The following is a 16,109-nucleotide window of genomic DNA, read 5'->3' as shown; positions in this document are numbered from 1 at the left end:
CATGTGCCTTGCAGATGATGGATTCCGGCCAAAAAATGATCGAAAACCTAGTTAGGGACTAAATTTGTCCGATGTGAATATGTAAGGGATATAAAATTACAATTTTAAAAGTGAGGGACGAAAAAAGTTATTTTACAAAATGTAAGGGACGTTTTGGACGATTTTCCCTAAATAAAATGAAGAAACTAGTTGTGGATACTAAATTCATATAAATGATGGACGAAATTAGTAAGCTATGATAAATTTAACAATGACCCCTAGGCTTTAAGTCTGTTGTCCACGTACCCATAAACAATTTGAATTACACATTAGACTCCAGTACTTGTCATAATCCATTAAACAGTAGACAGCGCAGAGGAGACTAGGATTTTTATGTCGAGACCAAACAGGCTTCATTTACGTTCACTCAGCGACTAAACCAGAAAACCCCGCCGCCGGCAGTGTGCCACAAGCCAGGGGCATTTTGGACATCTTCAGAATCTTTCAAGCCACCTACATTCAAGCTGTCGGGCTAATTCCGATAAAGACGACGCCAAATTTAAGATCTGACGGAGATTTCACATTAACGATATGGCCAAAGAGAACAACTCCTCCGCTATGGATGTGGACAACCAGAATTCGGAATCCGTTGATCAGATTAATAGCCCTAGGTTCTCTATCAATGGTAATTTACTCTCCCATAAAGCTCTAGACAGCTAATTTTGAGGTGATAATTTAGTTTTTTTTTTTTTGTGAATTTACAGTTTTGCAGCTCTTGAAATCCGCTCAGATGCAGCATGGATTGCGGTTTGGCGATTACGCTCGTTACCGGTATAACCTACGCTTGTACACTTATGGTATATGTTTACGAGTAATTTGGTACGATGAAGTTCCGGGAAGTAGGTTTAATTTTTGTAAGAAATGCCGTTTGATATTGTTTTTACCAGTATATAAGCGTAAGTGTGCTCTATATAGGTTTATGAGGGAATTTATGACATTGATCATTAGAGGTGGCAGGGTTAAATTTGTGAAAAATGTGGTGTGATAGAGTTGTACTATTGAGGGAATGTGAAATTGACCAGTTTTTGCAAATTTTTTAGGAGGTACTGTACTGCTCGGCTCAGGAGATTGTACAAGTCGTTGAAATTCACGCATGGCCGTGGTAAATATAGTAAAAGGGCGATTACAGCTTCTATGGTCACTGAAGTGAGGTAATAGATTGCCAAGACCAATGGTTGAATTTGATTGACATTACAGTTGGTTAATGTTTTAATTTCGCTTTTGCTATTTGAAGAACAAATATGCTGTTTTGTCTCTCATTAATAATTTCTTAATGGTCGTTAATCTATCCTGATTCTGCGTGGTGGTTGGGGACACTGTAGGTATCTTCATGTGGTTCTTTATACAGCAGAAAGAGCTTGGAGCCATACTATGGAAAAGAAAACGCTGCCAGATGGTCCAAATGCACGTCAGCGTGGCTATCTGATTGGTAGGCTGCGAAAAGCAGTCAAATGGGCTACTTTGTTTCAAGACTTGTGTGCCATTAAGGGAGATTCTAGGACATCTTTGGAAGCAGAGGTGTGCTGATTAATTCATCATTTTGCACTGCTGCTGTGCCCTGTATACAAATAAAGCTATTTTCGGTCAAAATACAATAAGAATATGCAAATTAAGGTTCTATTGGTAAATATTAGTTATAATCATACAAAAAGAGAAGATAGCCCACAAGTTGGGCCCAATTACATACATGTGTTTATACTATTATTATTAAGCAAAATCAAATAGATAGATGTATATATATATATATATATGTGTGTGTGTGTGTGTTTAAAAAAATGTATTCACACACATAAGTAGTGAGAAATGAAAAATTCATTTTTTGAAATGTGAGGGATGGAGAAATTCATTTTGTGTAATGTGAGGGATGAAAAAAATCATTTTATAAAATATGAGGGACGAAAAAATTTATTTTATAAAATGTGGAGTACTATAGATGAGATTATGTAAAATATAATTTGACAAATTTACCCTTAAAAAATGATCATGTGCCTTGCACATGATGGATTCCGGCCAAAAAATGATCGAAAACCTAGTTAGGGACTAAATTTGTCCGATGTGAATATGTAAGGGATATAAAATTACAATTTTAAAAGTGAGGGACGAAAAAAGTTATTTTACAAAATGTAAGGGACGTTTTGGACGATTTTTCCTAAATAAAATGAAGAAACTAGTTGTGGATACTAAATTCATATAAATGATGGACGAAATTAGTAAGCTATGATAAATTTAACAATGACCCCTAGGCTTTAAGTCTGTTGTCCACGTACCCATAAACAATTTGAATTACACATTAGACTCCAGTACTTGTCATAATCCATTAAACAGTAGACAGCGCAGAGGAGACTAGGATTTTTATGTCGAGACCAAACAGGCTTCATTTACGTTCACTCAGCGACTAAACCAGAAAACCCCGCCGCCGGCAGTGTGCCACAAGCCAGGGGCATTTTGGACATCTTCAGAATCTTTCAAGCCACCTACATTCAAGCTGTCGGGCTAATTCCGATAAAGACGACGCCAAATTTAAGATCTGACGGAGATTTCACATTAACGATGTGGCCAAAGAGAACAACTCCTCCGCTATGGATGTGGACAACCAGAATTCGGAATCCGTTGATCAGATTAATAGCCCTAGGTTCTCTATCAATGGTAATTTACTCTCCCATAAAGCTCTAGACAGCTAATTTTGAGGTGATAATTTAGTTTTTTTTTTTTTGTGAATTTACAGTTTTGCAGCTCTTGAAATCCGCTCAGATGCAGCATGGATTGCGGTTTGGCGATTACGCTCGTTACCGGTATAACCTACGCTTGTACACTTATGGTATATGTTTACGAGTAATTTGGTACGATGAAGTTCCGGGAAGTAGGTTTAATTTTTGTAAGAAATGCCGTTTGATATTGTTTTTACCAGTATATAAGCGTAAGTGTGCTCTATATAGGTTTATGAGGGAATTTATGACATTGATCATTAGAGGTGGCAGGGTTAAATTTGTGAAAAATGTGGTGTGATAGAGTTGTACTATTGAGGGAATGTGAAATTGACCAGTTTTTGCAAATTTTTTAGGAGGTACTGTACTGCTCGGCTCAGGAGATTGTACAAGTCGTTGAAATTCACGCATGGCCGTGGTAAATATAGTAAAAGGGCGATTACAGCTTCTATGGTGGCTGAAGTGAGGTAATAGATTGCCAAGACCAATGGTTGAATTTGTGACGCCCCACATCTCCCTAAGGCGGACCAAAGGGTATCCGCGGACGCCTGCCCAGCTCTCGCCAGGACTCAAGCAATTCCATTCAATTTAAAACCGAATTAAGCACTTCGATGAGAGCAACATGAATACAATAATGCGGAAGCGTTCAAGCTTAATAAGTCACTTAATGTATAACCAGTACATCGAGTAATCATAAAACGACTTAAATTCAAAGTACACATCAGGGCCCAAACCTTTCAAGTTTTCAATTTCCAAAAGTACAACCCAAACCAGGGCCTAGTCAGAATATATAACAGGAGTCTTAACAAAATTACAACGGATGGTTTCTCCATATTTCTCCAAGAGTCGGTCCTGTTAAGGAAAACAAAACTATAGGGTGAGCTAAACGCTCGTGAGGCCAAGAACACACATGCAAGCACTTAGTCAAATAACAAACCCAAATTTAATAAATAAAACCATGTCTTTTTAACAATCAATTATTCAAACAAGAAAAGTAATCAGAAACAATTCAAGGATATAGTAGCTCTCAGGAGCTAAGTTCCACTCGATCTGCCGTTGTCATTCGTATACCTTCCCGCATTGACCCTCCTGTCAACCGGGTCGGTATTTCCATTTCCGTAGATCACCACTTACTTTCCTCCGTCCACCGTACACCTCAAGGGCCCACAAGTCTATTATTGGGCGATACTCTACAAGTATGCCAAGCAAGACCTCTTATTAGGTCGAGCTTATAATCTCATGGCTCGCCCAAGTTCCCGACCAAGCCCATTGCCGGCTCGAGTCTAAGGACGGCCTATGAGTTTGGGCGTCCCCCATTCATTTGGTAGTCGAGGAGATTCACTCCAACGACACAAGCATTCATGACATGACATTGCATTCATTCATTCATTCAATACATTTCATTCATTCATTCATTCATTCAATACATTTCATTCATTCATTCATTCATTTGAAATTAGAACGAGTGCGATAAAGTACGCACCCGCCCTTATTTTTAAAACTCCCAACAAGTATCACAAATAAGCAAGTATCAAATTCATACACTTGACACTCACCGAGCAATTCAATAAGAATTATTTTCTGGGAGTTCAAGTGTCCGCGGTGAGATCCTCTTGAAGGTCTCCTTGCGCGCCTGGCAATTTAATAGCGAATAATCATACAATTAACCCACTTATCAAGAAGATTGTACATTAGTACAATCTAAGGATTATTTCGCAAAAAGGAACCTCAATTACACGTAAATCGAGGTTCAACTTGCCTTTTATCATGTACAATATTATTTGAGTTTTGATCATGAAAATTGTAAACAAAACGTTTAAGAACATCAAAAGAATAAAGAGTTTTTGAAAAACTCTATTTCTTTGAAATTGGAAAATTTTCAGTTTTATGATGAATTTTTGAAAAAATCGTAACTCGCTCGATACAAGTCGAGAATTGGAAAACTTTATACCGTTGGAAACCTCTTAGAGAGTACTATAAGTTCCTAGAAGACACTTTTCCATGAATCGAAGTGAAAAGTGGTCAAAAATGAGCGTGAAGGCGCAGGGTCGGTTTTCATGGCAGAATGAAGTTGGTTTTTGGCCAACTTTGAAAATTCGGCACGATTCGTACGTTGCAAACCGGCCTCTGAAATTTTCAGCTCAATTAGTGTTGTAAGTGAAGTGTATGACAAAACAAACGGATCAAGAATCGGAGTTTCGAGCACCGAGATACGGTAGCCCGAAGTTGAGCAAATTCAAGACTGGAGAAGAATTTCCAGATTTGAACCCCCAACTTTAGAATTTTAATTAGGTATCGAAACGAACTTGAATTGGCACCAAAATTGGCAGTGTTTCAATACTATATGGAAAGTATCTCTCTATCGAATTTCGGGGAAAAATACCTTCGGCAAGGTAGTTAATGAGCCAACCGAAGTTCAAGAAAATTCCTAAGGCATTCTGCCTTTGACTTTCATTTCCCAAATTTCCAATCGTTTAACCAAGAAGGTTATCCAACCATGGTTCATTTGTAAAATAAGGGTCTAAGATACACCCATAATATCTTTGGTAAGTGTTTAATATCAAAAACATCAACTAACAAGTTCACTACAAGATTTGGTTCCAAACCAGTCCAAACGTTAGGGTTTTCCAAAACAGAGCAGTCCACTTGTTTCAGTCACAACTCAGTCAATATAGCTCGAAATTGAGCATGGCTTACGCCGTTGGAAAATACATTCATAGTACTAAAATATCACAGAAGAAGTCATTCCCAAATTCGGCACCCATCTGGTTCAAATTCGGGCATCAAGTTGCTGCCTGTACACTTCATTCCAGAGGAGCAGAGCAACAGGACAGCGAACTTAAAACATTTGGTTCGGCTTGCTCACAGAGAATCAGAACGTGCATTTTATACCAAATTAAAGCTAGGAATGTCTAGTTTCAAACGCCACCGACGGCACATGATTTCGACATCCGAGGACAGAGTTATAGCCAAAATACCAACGCTGGACAGTGCATTACGGGACAGATTTCCAGATTTGCTGGTTTCGGAAAAAAAATTCATTTGCTCCATTAAACCTCAATATTTTCCAATGAAATTTTTCACACATCTAATACATCCTATAAACATCCAATTCAAGCCATTAAACCATTAAGATTTGGCCTGGAAATGGCCGAACATGGCAGGGGCAAAATCGGAAAGTTTAGCTTCTTACACCCAATGAAGTTTCCACTAATTACCCATCACTAATGCATCATTAAAATCACTAAACCAACAATATAATCACCATTAATCATCACATCAGCAACAACAACCCAAGTGTGGGAATTCCAAGAGCCCACAATCACATTTTTACACCATAAACTAGTAACTAAGTGCATGCATGAACTTAATCTTGTCATATAACTTCCAAAAGACAAGAATTCATGGGTTGATCATTACCTCTTCCTTGGGTGTGCAAGACCAGAAAATTTCGGCCCTCTTGAAGCTCCAAGAAACCGTGATTTCCAGCCCTTGTTTGCAGCTCAAGATGATCCTCAAGTGTCAAGCTAGGTGTAGTGCAAGTTTGGTTAAATTTGGAGGTGATTTGGGGTGGTTTTGGGTGAGCTTAGTGTGCAGAAATTTTAGAACAAGGAGTTAGAGAGAGGGGGGGGAGCTTGGCCGGCTGTGAGGAGAGAGAAGAGAGAGTGTGTTTGATCTAAGTTAGCTTCCAAGAGAAGGTGCAATGTGTGGTGCAAAATCACCCAAAGGTCAACTCTCATTAGGGGCCGTTTGGTGCGATTACGGCTCGATTTTTCTCGCACGTTTGGTTCACTAGTGCACTAAACCTCCAAGGCATATATATTCTTGTAAATATTATTCACTCTTAATTGTCCCGAAATAAGGGTCTAAAGTCCTTCAATTGAAGTCGCGCGTGTGAAAACGCGTACCGTCAAATTTAACGCTATAACGCGAAACTTTCGAAAAATTCTTATAACGATTGCACTACTAACTATCACTTGAATATTTATTCATAAAATTACCTATTTTAGGACCATAGTACAAGCCCCCAATATTCCAAGCTTATCGGGCTACTACGCGGATAAAATCTCCAAGTACTATTCACTATTTTTACTAAACGCGCTCTAGGAAATTAATTTTCGAAACGAATCATTTTAAAAATATAACGAAGTTATATTATCATGCGTTTAGGTCTCATAAGACTAGAAAATATTCCTTGGAAATAAAATCCAATTAAATAATTTATTAAGCCATAAATTAGGCATAAAATAATAGTTTTTGCGAGTCCTCACATCCTCTCCCCCTTAAGAAAATTTCGTCCTCGAAATTTACCTTGGTCGATGAACAAGTCTGGATACTTTTCCCTGATTGTCTCTTCAACTTCCCATGTTGCTTCCTCTACTCCATGGTTCTTCCATAAAACTTTCACTAGTGGTATCTGTTTGTTCCTCAATTCCTTCACCTTTCGATCCAGAAGTTTTACCGGTCTCTCCTCATAGGTCAGGGTTTCATCAATCTCAATATTCTCCGGTTGTAAAACATGAGAGGGGTCTGGATGATACTTCTTAAGCATGGACACATGAAACACGTTATGAATACGAGATAAGCTCGGTGGTAATTCCAGCTTATAGGCTACATTCCCAACTCGCTGAATAATCTTATAAGTCCCTACAAACATTGGTTGTAGTTTCTTCCCTTTTCCGGACATCAAACTTGCTTTTAAAGGCGTAATCTTGAGAAATACCATATCTCCAACAGTGAACTCCAAATCCTTCCTCCGATTGTCGGCATAACTTTTTTGTCTACTCTGAGCGGTTTGAATTCTTTGCCGTACCAATTTCACCTTTTCATTAGCCTCCTCAATCCAAGATACAGTAGTCGTGTCTAGGATTTTCCGTTCACCTACTTCATCCCAACAATCGAAATTCCTTAACCATCAATCCAGCCATTTGTACCTGACGGCTCAAAGCATCGGCCACTACATTGGCCTTCCCAGGATGGTACTTAATAATGCAGTCATAATCTTCCAGAAATTCCATCCATCTACGTTGCCTCAAATTCAGCTCCTTCTGAGAAAATAAGTACTTAAGACTTTTGTGATCTGTAAAAACCTCAAATGTCACTCCGTATAAATAGTGTCTCCATTTCATCAAAGCAAAGACCACAGCCGCTAATTCCAAATCATGGGTCGGATAATTTCCCTCATGTGGCTTCAATTTTCTAGAGGCATAAGCTATCACTTTATCATTTTGCATCAAAACACATCCCAAACTTTCCTTAGATGCATCTGTGTAAACCACAAAACTATCATGTCCATTTGGTAGAGCTAGAACAGGCGCTCTAGTCAACCATCTTTTCAACTCCTGAAAACTTCCTTCACACTTAGAACTCCAAATAAATTTTCCATTTTTCTTGGTCAACTCAGTCATAGGTCCAGCAATTTTCGAAAAATCCTGGATGAATCTCCGGTAATACCCTGCCAATCCTATAAAACTCCGAACTTCCGTTGGATTTTTCGGTCGTTTCCCTTTCGAAACAGCTTCCACTTTAGCTGGATCCACTTTAATCCCATCCTTAGAAATTATATGCCCTAGGAAAGTCACTTCCTTTAGCCAGAATTCACACTTGCTAAACTTAGCATATAGCTGATGTTCCCTCAAGATTTGTAAAACCGTTCTCAAATGTTTCTCATGATCTTTCACATTCTTAGAATACACCAAAATGTCATCAATGAAGATCACCACAAATTGATCCAAGTAAGGCTTAAAAACCCTATGCATTAAATCCATGAAAGCGGCAGGTGCATTGGTTAACCCAAAAGGCATTACTGCAAACTCGAAGTGCCCATACCTCGAGTTAAAAGCAGTCTTAGGTATGTCCTTCTCCAAAATCCTCAATTGATAGTAACCTTGCCTTAGATCCAACTTTGAAAACACTACTGCCCCTTGCAGTTGGTCAAACAGTTCATCAATGTGGGGTAGTGGGTATTTATTCTTAATCGTAACATCATTTAAGCCTCGATAATCTATACATAACCTCAAACTCCCATCCTTCTTCTTTACAAACAAAACTGGGGCTCCCCACGGGGAATCACTCTCCCGTATAAAACCTCGTTCCAACAAATCCTGTAATTGTAATTTTCAACTCCTTCAATTCAGCTGGGGCCATCCTGTATGGTGTCCTTGATATAGGTGTTGTTCCCGGAGCTAAATCAATTTTAAAAGCTATTTCCCGTTCCGGGGGTAGAGACTCCAATTCTTCAGGAAAAACATCAGAAAATTCTTTTACTACCAGTGTGTCCTCCAGATTCACCTTATCGCTAGGGGTATTAATAAGGAAAGCCAAATACCCTTGAGCTCCTTTACTTAACAACTTTCTAGCCCGAATTCCCGAAATAAGTGCAGACGAGGCTAACTTACCCCTTACATCCAGTAGAGCATGGCTTATATAATAATCACTTATCAGGTTCAAGTATTACATATCACACCAATCCAACCTATCAAATAGTCATGGTCCAATAGGGAATTAATCGCGTAATCAGATAAAACAGGCAAAAGGCTTGAAGTCGGACGTAAAGTCCCAGACATTTGGAAGAAATTCAGGATATAGCGAAGCTTCAAATCAAAAGTTCATCCCTGGTGGTGCTGGACAACACAACAAGCAATGCCCCACCAGAGAGTTTCAGTTCAACCGCTACAGAAGAGTAGTAGCCGGTCTACAACCACACCAGTACGAATAAGTTCAAGAGTAGGGTCAAAGCAGAGCCAAATACTTCAGGTTCATGGTGCATGAGTACGAACAAAAGTATAAGTTCAAGTTCAAGTGCAAGTTCAAGTTCAAATTCAAGGGTCATGAGTACGAGTAAGAACACACTGGCCTAACCTCTGTCCAGCAATTCACATTCTTAAACAGTCACAAAATTCAAGTCCACATTCCATATATTCAGTCAAATTAGGTCCATTGAGGATACGCAAGAGCACACTAGCCTAAACAGGTTCAAGTCTCAAGTAAGCTCAGTCTAATCGGTTTCAGGCAGTTCGAGTTCTCTTACCAACCCACTGCAATACTTTCGGAGTTCAAACTTCCTAAGATTGAAATACTGGCACAGAACCAATCATAACATATGTTGCGCACAAGAAAAGCTCACCAAGTTTCTAGCTAGGTTAATCCATTATACACTAGTAGATCGGAGCTTCGGGTTTATGTTCGATTCATATTCGGTACTAGGGACCTATTAAATTATATGAAACTGTCTATCAATTTGTCTCACAAGTACAGGGTTGTCTAAGCCCTCGGTCACGGTCCCCTTTTCTCGTTCCTGCTACCCTACTTAAGAAAAGTCTATAAGCACAGGAAAAGGCATAGCTAAGCATAAAGAGCACATTGCGTATACAAGTTGCAACACATTTAAAATCAGGTCATGATTCGTTACATGTATCAAAAGTTATAACACGGTTAGAAGTTACAAAACAAGACCAATATGTCCAATATTGCACATAGGCAATTAAGTGCTACAAAAATATAGAAGTACATACAAGCAGGATACAAAAGGCCTCACAGCGTGCACTACCCCTTTCTAAGTCCATAGTTAACCCAAAGGGTCCAGACATCACTAATTTCAATCAGATCACACGCCTTTACGAAATTAGATCCAATAAAGCCATAACGCAAGCTAAAACCAAGATTATCCATTCGAAGTTCAAAATCTTTAATAACCAGCCACCAGTCGGAACACCATCATCTCCAAAATAACCAGTCTTAGGGTTTTGTAATTAAAGTTTCAAGCTCCAAGTTCAAACCCAAGAATAAGTACAACTTACTACCTTACGTGTCGAATGGAAACCAAATCAATTCACACTAACTTGTACTCTTGAATGCAGTTGCTCTCTATATCTCAAAGTTGCCTCAGTCCGTACATTTAAAATTGGCTCACTCTTCTTGAAAGTCAAGAATTTTAAAACATAAGAAGAGTATTTCAAGTAATCAAAATCTTATCAAGTTCAGGATTCACATTATTAAACATAAGCTTGCCATTCTTTCGAAAACTCAGGATATATAGATATATTTTTCTTCGTGTAAAGCATGGACAAATTCAAGTGTGAGATTACACCAATATACAATCAAGGGGGAAAACTTAGTTTAGAAAATGTTAATCTTGTATTAACCCATCATATACAAAGTTCAACAACTCATTAGTTATTCACAAATTTTCAAATGTGAAATTCAAGTAAAACTCACCCTTTTACCAAAATCGGAAAATTACACATATTTAAAGCACATATATCTTACTTCCACTCATCGCTTACAAATAAAACTAGTACATCCTAGTTTTTCTTTAAATTTTCAAAGCAGAATATCTTTAGAAGATATGTGGGCGAAAAATACATTTTATTCCTTTGTACTTTTATCTTGGTTCAAAATCATCACACATGGAGTTTGACTATCAAATCTCGGTCTCTTACCCTCCATAGCCAGTACTAATAATTATCTCAATTCTTTCCACACTTACAAATATAATGATAATTCAAATTCATCCAATCTTTCACTACAAATCTCTCATCCCATATCTTCCTTCAATATAACATCACCTAATTCCTCAGTTTCTTCTGCAAGTCCCAAATAAGAACTCCCAAATAATAAATTTCTTTAACCCCTAAGATACAATAGATCCTTGTCACATAATATCCAAATTAATCCCACAGTCAGGCATCCTAAACTTTAAGCCTAGGATACGCTACAGAGATCTGAAGCCTAGGCTCTGATACCAACTGTGACGCCCCACATCTCCCTAAGGCGGACCAAAGGGTATCCGCGGACGCCTGCCCAGCTCTCGCCAGGACTCAAGCAATTCCATTCAATTTAAAACCGAATTAAGCACTTCGATGAGAGCAACATGAATACAATAATGCGGAAGCGTTCAAACTTAATAAGTCACTTAATGTATAACCAGTACATCGAGTAATCATAAAACGACTTAAATTCAAAGTACACATCAGGGCCCAAACCTTTCAAGTTTTCAATTTCCAAAAGTACAACCCAAACCAGGGCCTAGTCAGAATATATAACAGGAGTCTTAACAAAATTACAACGGATGGTTTCTCCATATTTCTCCAAGAGTCGGTCCTGTTAAGGAAAACAAAACTATAGGGTGAGCTAAACGCTCGTGAGGCCAAGAACACACATGCAAGCACTTAGTCAAATAACAAACCCAACTTTAATAAATAAAGCCATGTCCTTTCAATAATCAATCTATCAAACAGGAAAAAGTAATCAGAAACAATTCAAGGATATAGTAGCTCTCAGGAGCTAAGTTCCACTCGATCTGTCGATGTCATTCGTATACTTTCCCGCATTGACCCTCCTGTCAACCGGGTCGGTATTTCCATTTCCGTAGATCACCACTTTCTTTCCTCCGTCCACCGTACACCCCAAGGGCCCACAAGTCTATTTTTAGGGCGATACTCGACGAGTATGCCAAGCAAGACCTCTTATTAGGTCGAGCTTATAATCTCATGGCTCGCCCAAGTTCCCGACCAAGCCCATTGCCGGCTCGAGTCTAAGGACGGCCTATGAGTTTGGGCGTCCCCCATTCATTTGGTAGTCGAGGAGATTCACTCCAACGACACAAGCATTCATGACATGACATTGCATTTCATTCATTCATTCAATACATTTCATTCATTCATTCATTCATTTGAAATTAGAACGAGTGCGATAAAGTACGCACCCGCCCTTATTTTTAAAACTCCCATCAAGTATCACAATAAGCAAGTATCAAATTCATACACTTGACACTCACCGAGCAATTCAATAAGAATTATTTTCCGGAAGTTCAAGTGTCCGCGGTGAGATCCTCTTGAAGGTCTCCTTGCGCGCCTGACAATTTAATGGCGAATAATCATACAATTAACCCACTTATCAGGAAAGATTGTACACTAGTACAATCTAAGAATTATTTTGCAAAAAAGGAACCTCAATTTCACGTAAATCGAGGTTCAACTTGCCTTTTATTAGGTACAATATTATTTGAGTTTTTATCATGAAAATCGTAAGCAAAACGTTTTAAGAATATCGAAAGAATAAAGAGTTCTCGAAAAACTCTATTTCTTTGAAATTGGAAAATTTTCCAGTTTTATGATGAATCTTTGAAAAATCGTAACTCGCTCGATATAAGTCGAGAATTGGAAAACTTTATACCGTTGGAAACCTCTTAGAGAGTACTATAAGTTTCTAGAAGACACTTTTCCATGAATCGAAGTGGAAAGTGGTCAAAAATGAGCTTGAAGATGCAGGGTTGGTTCACAAGGCAGAATGAAGTTGGATTTTGGCCAACTTTGAAAATTCGGCACGATTCGCACGTTGCAAACCGGCCTCTGAATTTTGCGGCTCAATTAGTGTTGCAAGTGAAGTTTATAACAAAACAAGCGGATCAAGAATCGGAGTTTCGAGCACCGAGATACGGTAGCCCGAAGTTGAGCAAATTCAAGACTGGATGAGAATTTTCCAGATTTAAACCTCTAACTTTAGTAATTCGATTGGGTATCGAAACGAACTTGAATCGGCACCAAAATTGGCAGTATTTCAATACTATATGGAAAGTATCTCTCTATCGAATTTCGGGGAAAAATACCTTCGGCAAGGTAGTTAATGAGCCAACCGAAGTTCAAGAAAATTCCTAAGGCATTCTGCCTTTGACTTTCATTTCCCAAATTTCCAATCGTTTAACCAAGAAGGTTATCCAACCATGGTTCATTTGTAAAATAAGGGTCTAAGATACACCCATAATATCTTTGGTAAGTGTTTAATATCAAAAACATCAACTAACAAGTTCACTACAAGATTTGGTTCCAAACCAGTCCAAACGTTAGGGTTTTCCAAAACAGAGCAGTCCACTTGTTTCAGTCACAACTCGGTCAATATAGCTCGAAATTGAGCATGGCTTACGCCGTTGGAAAATACATTCATAGTACTAAAATATCACAGAAGAAGTCATTCCCAAATTCGGCACCCATCTGGTTCAAATTCGGGCATCAAGTTGCTGCCTGTACACTTCATTCCAGAGGAGCAGAGCAACAGGACAGCGAACTTAAAACATTTGGTTCGGCTTGCTCACAGAGAATCAGAACGTGAATTTTATACCAAATTAAAGCTAGGAATGTCTAGTTTCAAACGCCACCGACGGCACATGATTTCGACATCCGAGGACAGAGTTATAGCCAAAATACCAACGCTGGACAGTGCATTACGGGACAGATTTCCAGATTTGCTGGTTTCGGAAAAAAAATTCATTTGCTCCATTAAACCTCAATATTTTCCAATGAAATTTTTCACACATCTAATACATCCTATAAACATCCAATTCAAGCCATTAAACCATTAAGATTTGGCCTGGAAATGGCCGAACATGGCAGGGGCAAAATCGGAAAGTTTAGCTTCTTACACCCAATGAAGTTTCCACTAATTACCCATCACTAATGCATCATTAAAATCACTAAACCAACAATATAATCACCATTAATCATCACATCAGCAACAACAACCCAAGTGTGGGAATTCCAAGAGCCCACAATCACATTTTTACACCATAAACTAGTAACTAAGTGCATGCATGAACTTAATCTTGTCATATAACTTCCAAAAGACAAGAATTCATGGGTTGATCATTACCTCTTCCTTGGGTGTGCAAGACCAGAAAATTTCGGCCCTCTTGAAGCTCCAAGAAACCGTGATTTCCAGCCCTTGTTTGCAGCTCAAGATGATCCTCAAGTGTCAAGCTAGGTGTAGTGCAAGTTTGGTTAAATTTGGAGGTGATTTGGGGTGGTTTTGGGTGAGCTTAGTGTGCAGAAATTTTAGAACAAGGAGTTAGAGAGAGGGGGGGGAGCTTGGCCGGCTGTGAGGAGAGAGAAGAGAGAGTGTGTTTGATCTAAGTTAGCTTCCAAGAGAAGGTGCAATGTGTGGTGCAAAATCACCCAAAGGTCAACTCTCATTAGGGGCCGTTTGGTGCGATTACGGCTCGATTTTTCTCGCACGTTTGGTTCACTAGTGCACTAAACCTCCAAGGCATATATATTCTTGTAAATATTATTCACTCTTAATTGTCCCGAAATAAGGGTCTAAAGTCCTTCAATTGAAGTCGCGCGTGTGAAAACGCGTACCGTCAAATTTAACGCTATAACGCGAAACTTTCGAAAAATTCTTATAACGATTGCACTACTAACTATCACTTGAATATTTATTCATAAAATTACCTATTTTAGGACCATAGTACAAGCCCCCAATATTCCAAGCTTATCGGGCTACTACGCGGATAAAATCTCCAAGTACTATTCACTATTTTTACTAGATGCGCTCTAGGAAATTAATTTTCGAAACGAATCATTTTAAAAATATAACGAAGTTATATTATCATGCGTTTAGGTCTCATAAGACTAGAAAATATTCCTTGGAAATAAAATCCAATTAAATAATTTATTAAGCCATAAATTAGGCATAAAATAATAGTTTTTGCGAGTCCTCACAGAATTTGATTGACATTACAGTTGGTTAATGTTATAATTTCGCTTTTGCTATTTGAAGAACAAATATGCTGTTTTGTCTCTCATTAATAATTTCTTAATGGTCGTTAATCTATCCTGATTCTGCGTGGTGGTTGGGGACACTGTAGGTATCTTCATGTGGTTCTTTATACAGCAGAAAGAGCTTGGAGCCATGCTATGGAAAAGAAAACGCTGCCAGATGGTCCAAATGCACGTCAGCGTGGCTATCTGAATGGTAGGCTGCGAAAAGCAGTCAAATGGGCTACTTTGTTTCAAGACTTGTGTGCCATTAAGGGAGATTCTAGGACATCTTTGGAAGCAGAGGTGTGCTGATTAATTCATCATTTTGCACTGCTGTTGTGCCCTGTATACAAATAAAGCTATTTTCGGTCAAAATACAATAAGAATATGCAAATTAAGGTTCTATTGGTAAATATTAGTTATAATCATACAAAAAGAGAAGATAGCCCACAAGTTGGGCCCAATTACATACATGTGTTTATACTATTATTATTAAGCAAAATCAAATAGATATATATATATATATGTGTGTGTGTGTGTGTGTTTAAAAAAATGTATTCACACACATAATTAGTGAGAAATGAAAAATTCATTTTTTGAAATGTGAGGGATGGAGAAATTCATTTTGTGTAATGTGAGGGATGAAAAAAATCATTTTATAAAATATGAGGGACGAAAAAATTTATTTTATAAAATGTGGAGGACTATAGATGAGATTATGTAAAATATAATTTGACAAATTTACCCTTAAAAAATGATCATGTGCCTTGCACATGATGGATTCCGGCCAAAAAATGATCGAAAACCTAGTTAGGGACTAAATTTGTCC

General features: G+C 38.3%; 2 protein-coding genes across 2 annotated transcripts; both read left to right on the top strand.

The window, feature by feature from the left end:
• The first annotated feature begins 394 nt into the window (after nucleotides 1–394).
• LOC113756362 (signal recognition particle subunit SRP68-like) lies at nucleotides 395–1,566 on the top strand. Its single transcript, XM_027300053.1, has 4 exons — nucleotides 395–664; nucleotides 744–810; nucleotides 1,080–1,190; nucleotides 1,362–1,566. Exons 1-4 carry the CDS (start codon nucleotides 571–573, stop codon nucleotides 1,564–1,566), a joined length of 477 nt encoding a protein of 158 aa, XP_027155854.1. The 5' UTR covers nucleotides 395–570.
• A 1,033-nt stretch (nucleotides 1,567–2,599) lies between these two features.
• On the top strand, nucleotides 2,600–15,592 carry LOC113756361 (signal recognition particle subunit SRP68-like). The gene is made up of 4 exons (XM_027300051.1): nucleotides 2,600–2,685; nucleotides 2,765–2,831; nucleotides 3,101–3,211; nucleotides 15,388–15,592. The coding sequence occupies exons 1-4, from the start codon at nucleotides 2,619–2,621 to the stop codon at nucleotides 15,590–15,592; spliced, it is 450 nt and encodes a 149-aa protein (XP_027155852.1). The 5' UTR covers nucleotides 2,600–2,618.
• The last annotated feature ends 517 nt before the right edge of the window (nucleotides 15,593–16,109 follow it).

Source organism: Coffea eugenioides, unplaced genomic scaffold (assembly GCF_003713205.1).
Source record: "Coffea eugenioides isolate CCC68of unplaced genomic scaffold, Ceug_1.0 ScVebR1_2210;HRSCAF=3199, whole genome shotgun sequence".
In the NCBI taxonomy this organism is placed as follows: Eukaryota; Viridiplantae; Streptophyta; class Magnoliopsida; order Gentianales; family Rubiaceae; genus Coffea; species Coffea eugenioides.
The sequence above is the reverse complement of the archived record's forward strand: the minus strand, read 5'-3'. Positions and strand labels throughout refer to the sequence as shown.

Bases quoted from the DNA above. Each gene is read 5' to 3' on its own strand.
- LOC113756362 (XM_027300053.1), top strand. From the start codon at position 571: ATGGCCAAAGAGAACAACTCCTCCGCTATGGATGTGGACAACCAGAAT. The intron at 665-743 runs GTAATTTACTCT...GTGAATTTACAG, and splicing joins CCCTAGGTTCTCTATCAATG to TTTTGCAGCTCTTGAAATCC. The intron at 811-1,079 runs GTATAACCTACG...CAAATTTTTTAG, and splicing joins GGCGATTACGCTCGTTACCG to GAGGTACTGTACTGCTCGGC.
- LOC113756361 (XM_027300051.1), top strand. From the start codon at position 2,619: ATGGATGTGGACAACCAGAATTCGGAATCCGTTGATCAGATTAATAGC. The intron at 2,686-2,764 runs GTAATTTACTCT...GTGAATTTACAG, and splicing joins CCCTAGGTTCTCTATCAATG to TTTTGCAGCTCTTGAAATCC. The intron at 3,212-15,387 runs GTAATAGATTGC...GGGACACTGTAG, and splicing joins TCTATGGTGGCTGAAGTGAG to GTATCTTCATGTGGTTCTTT.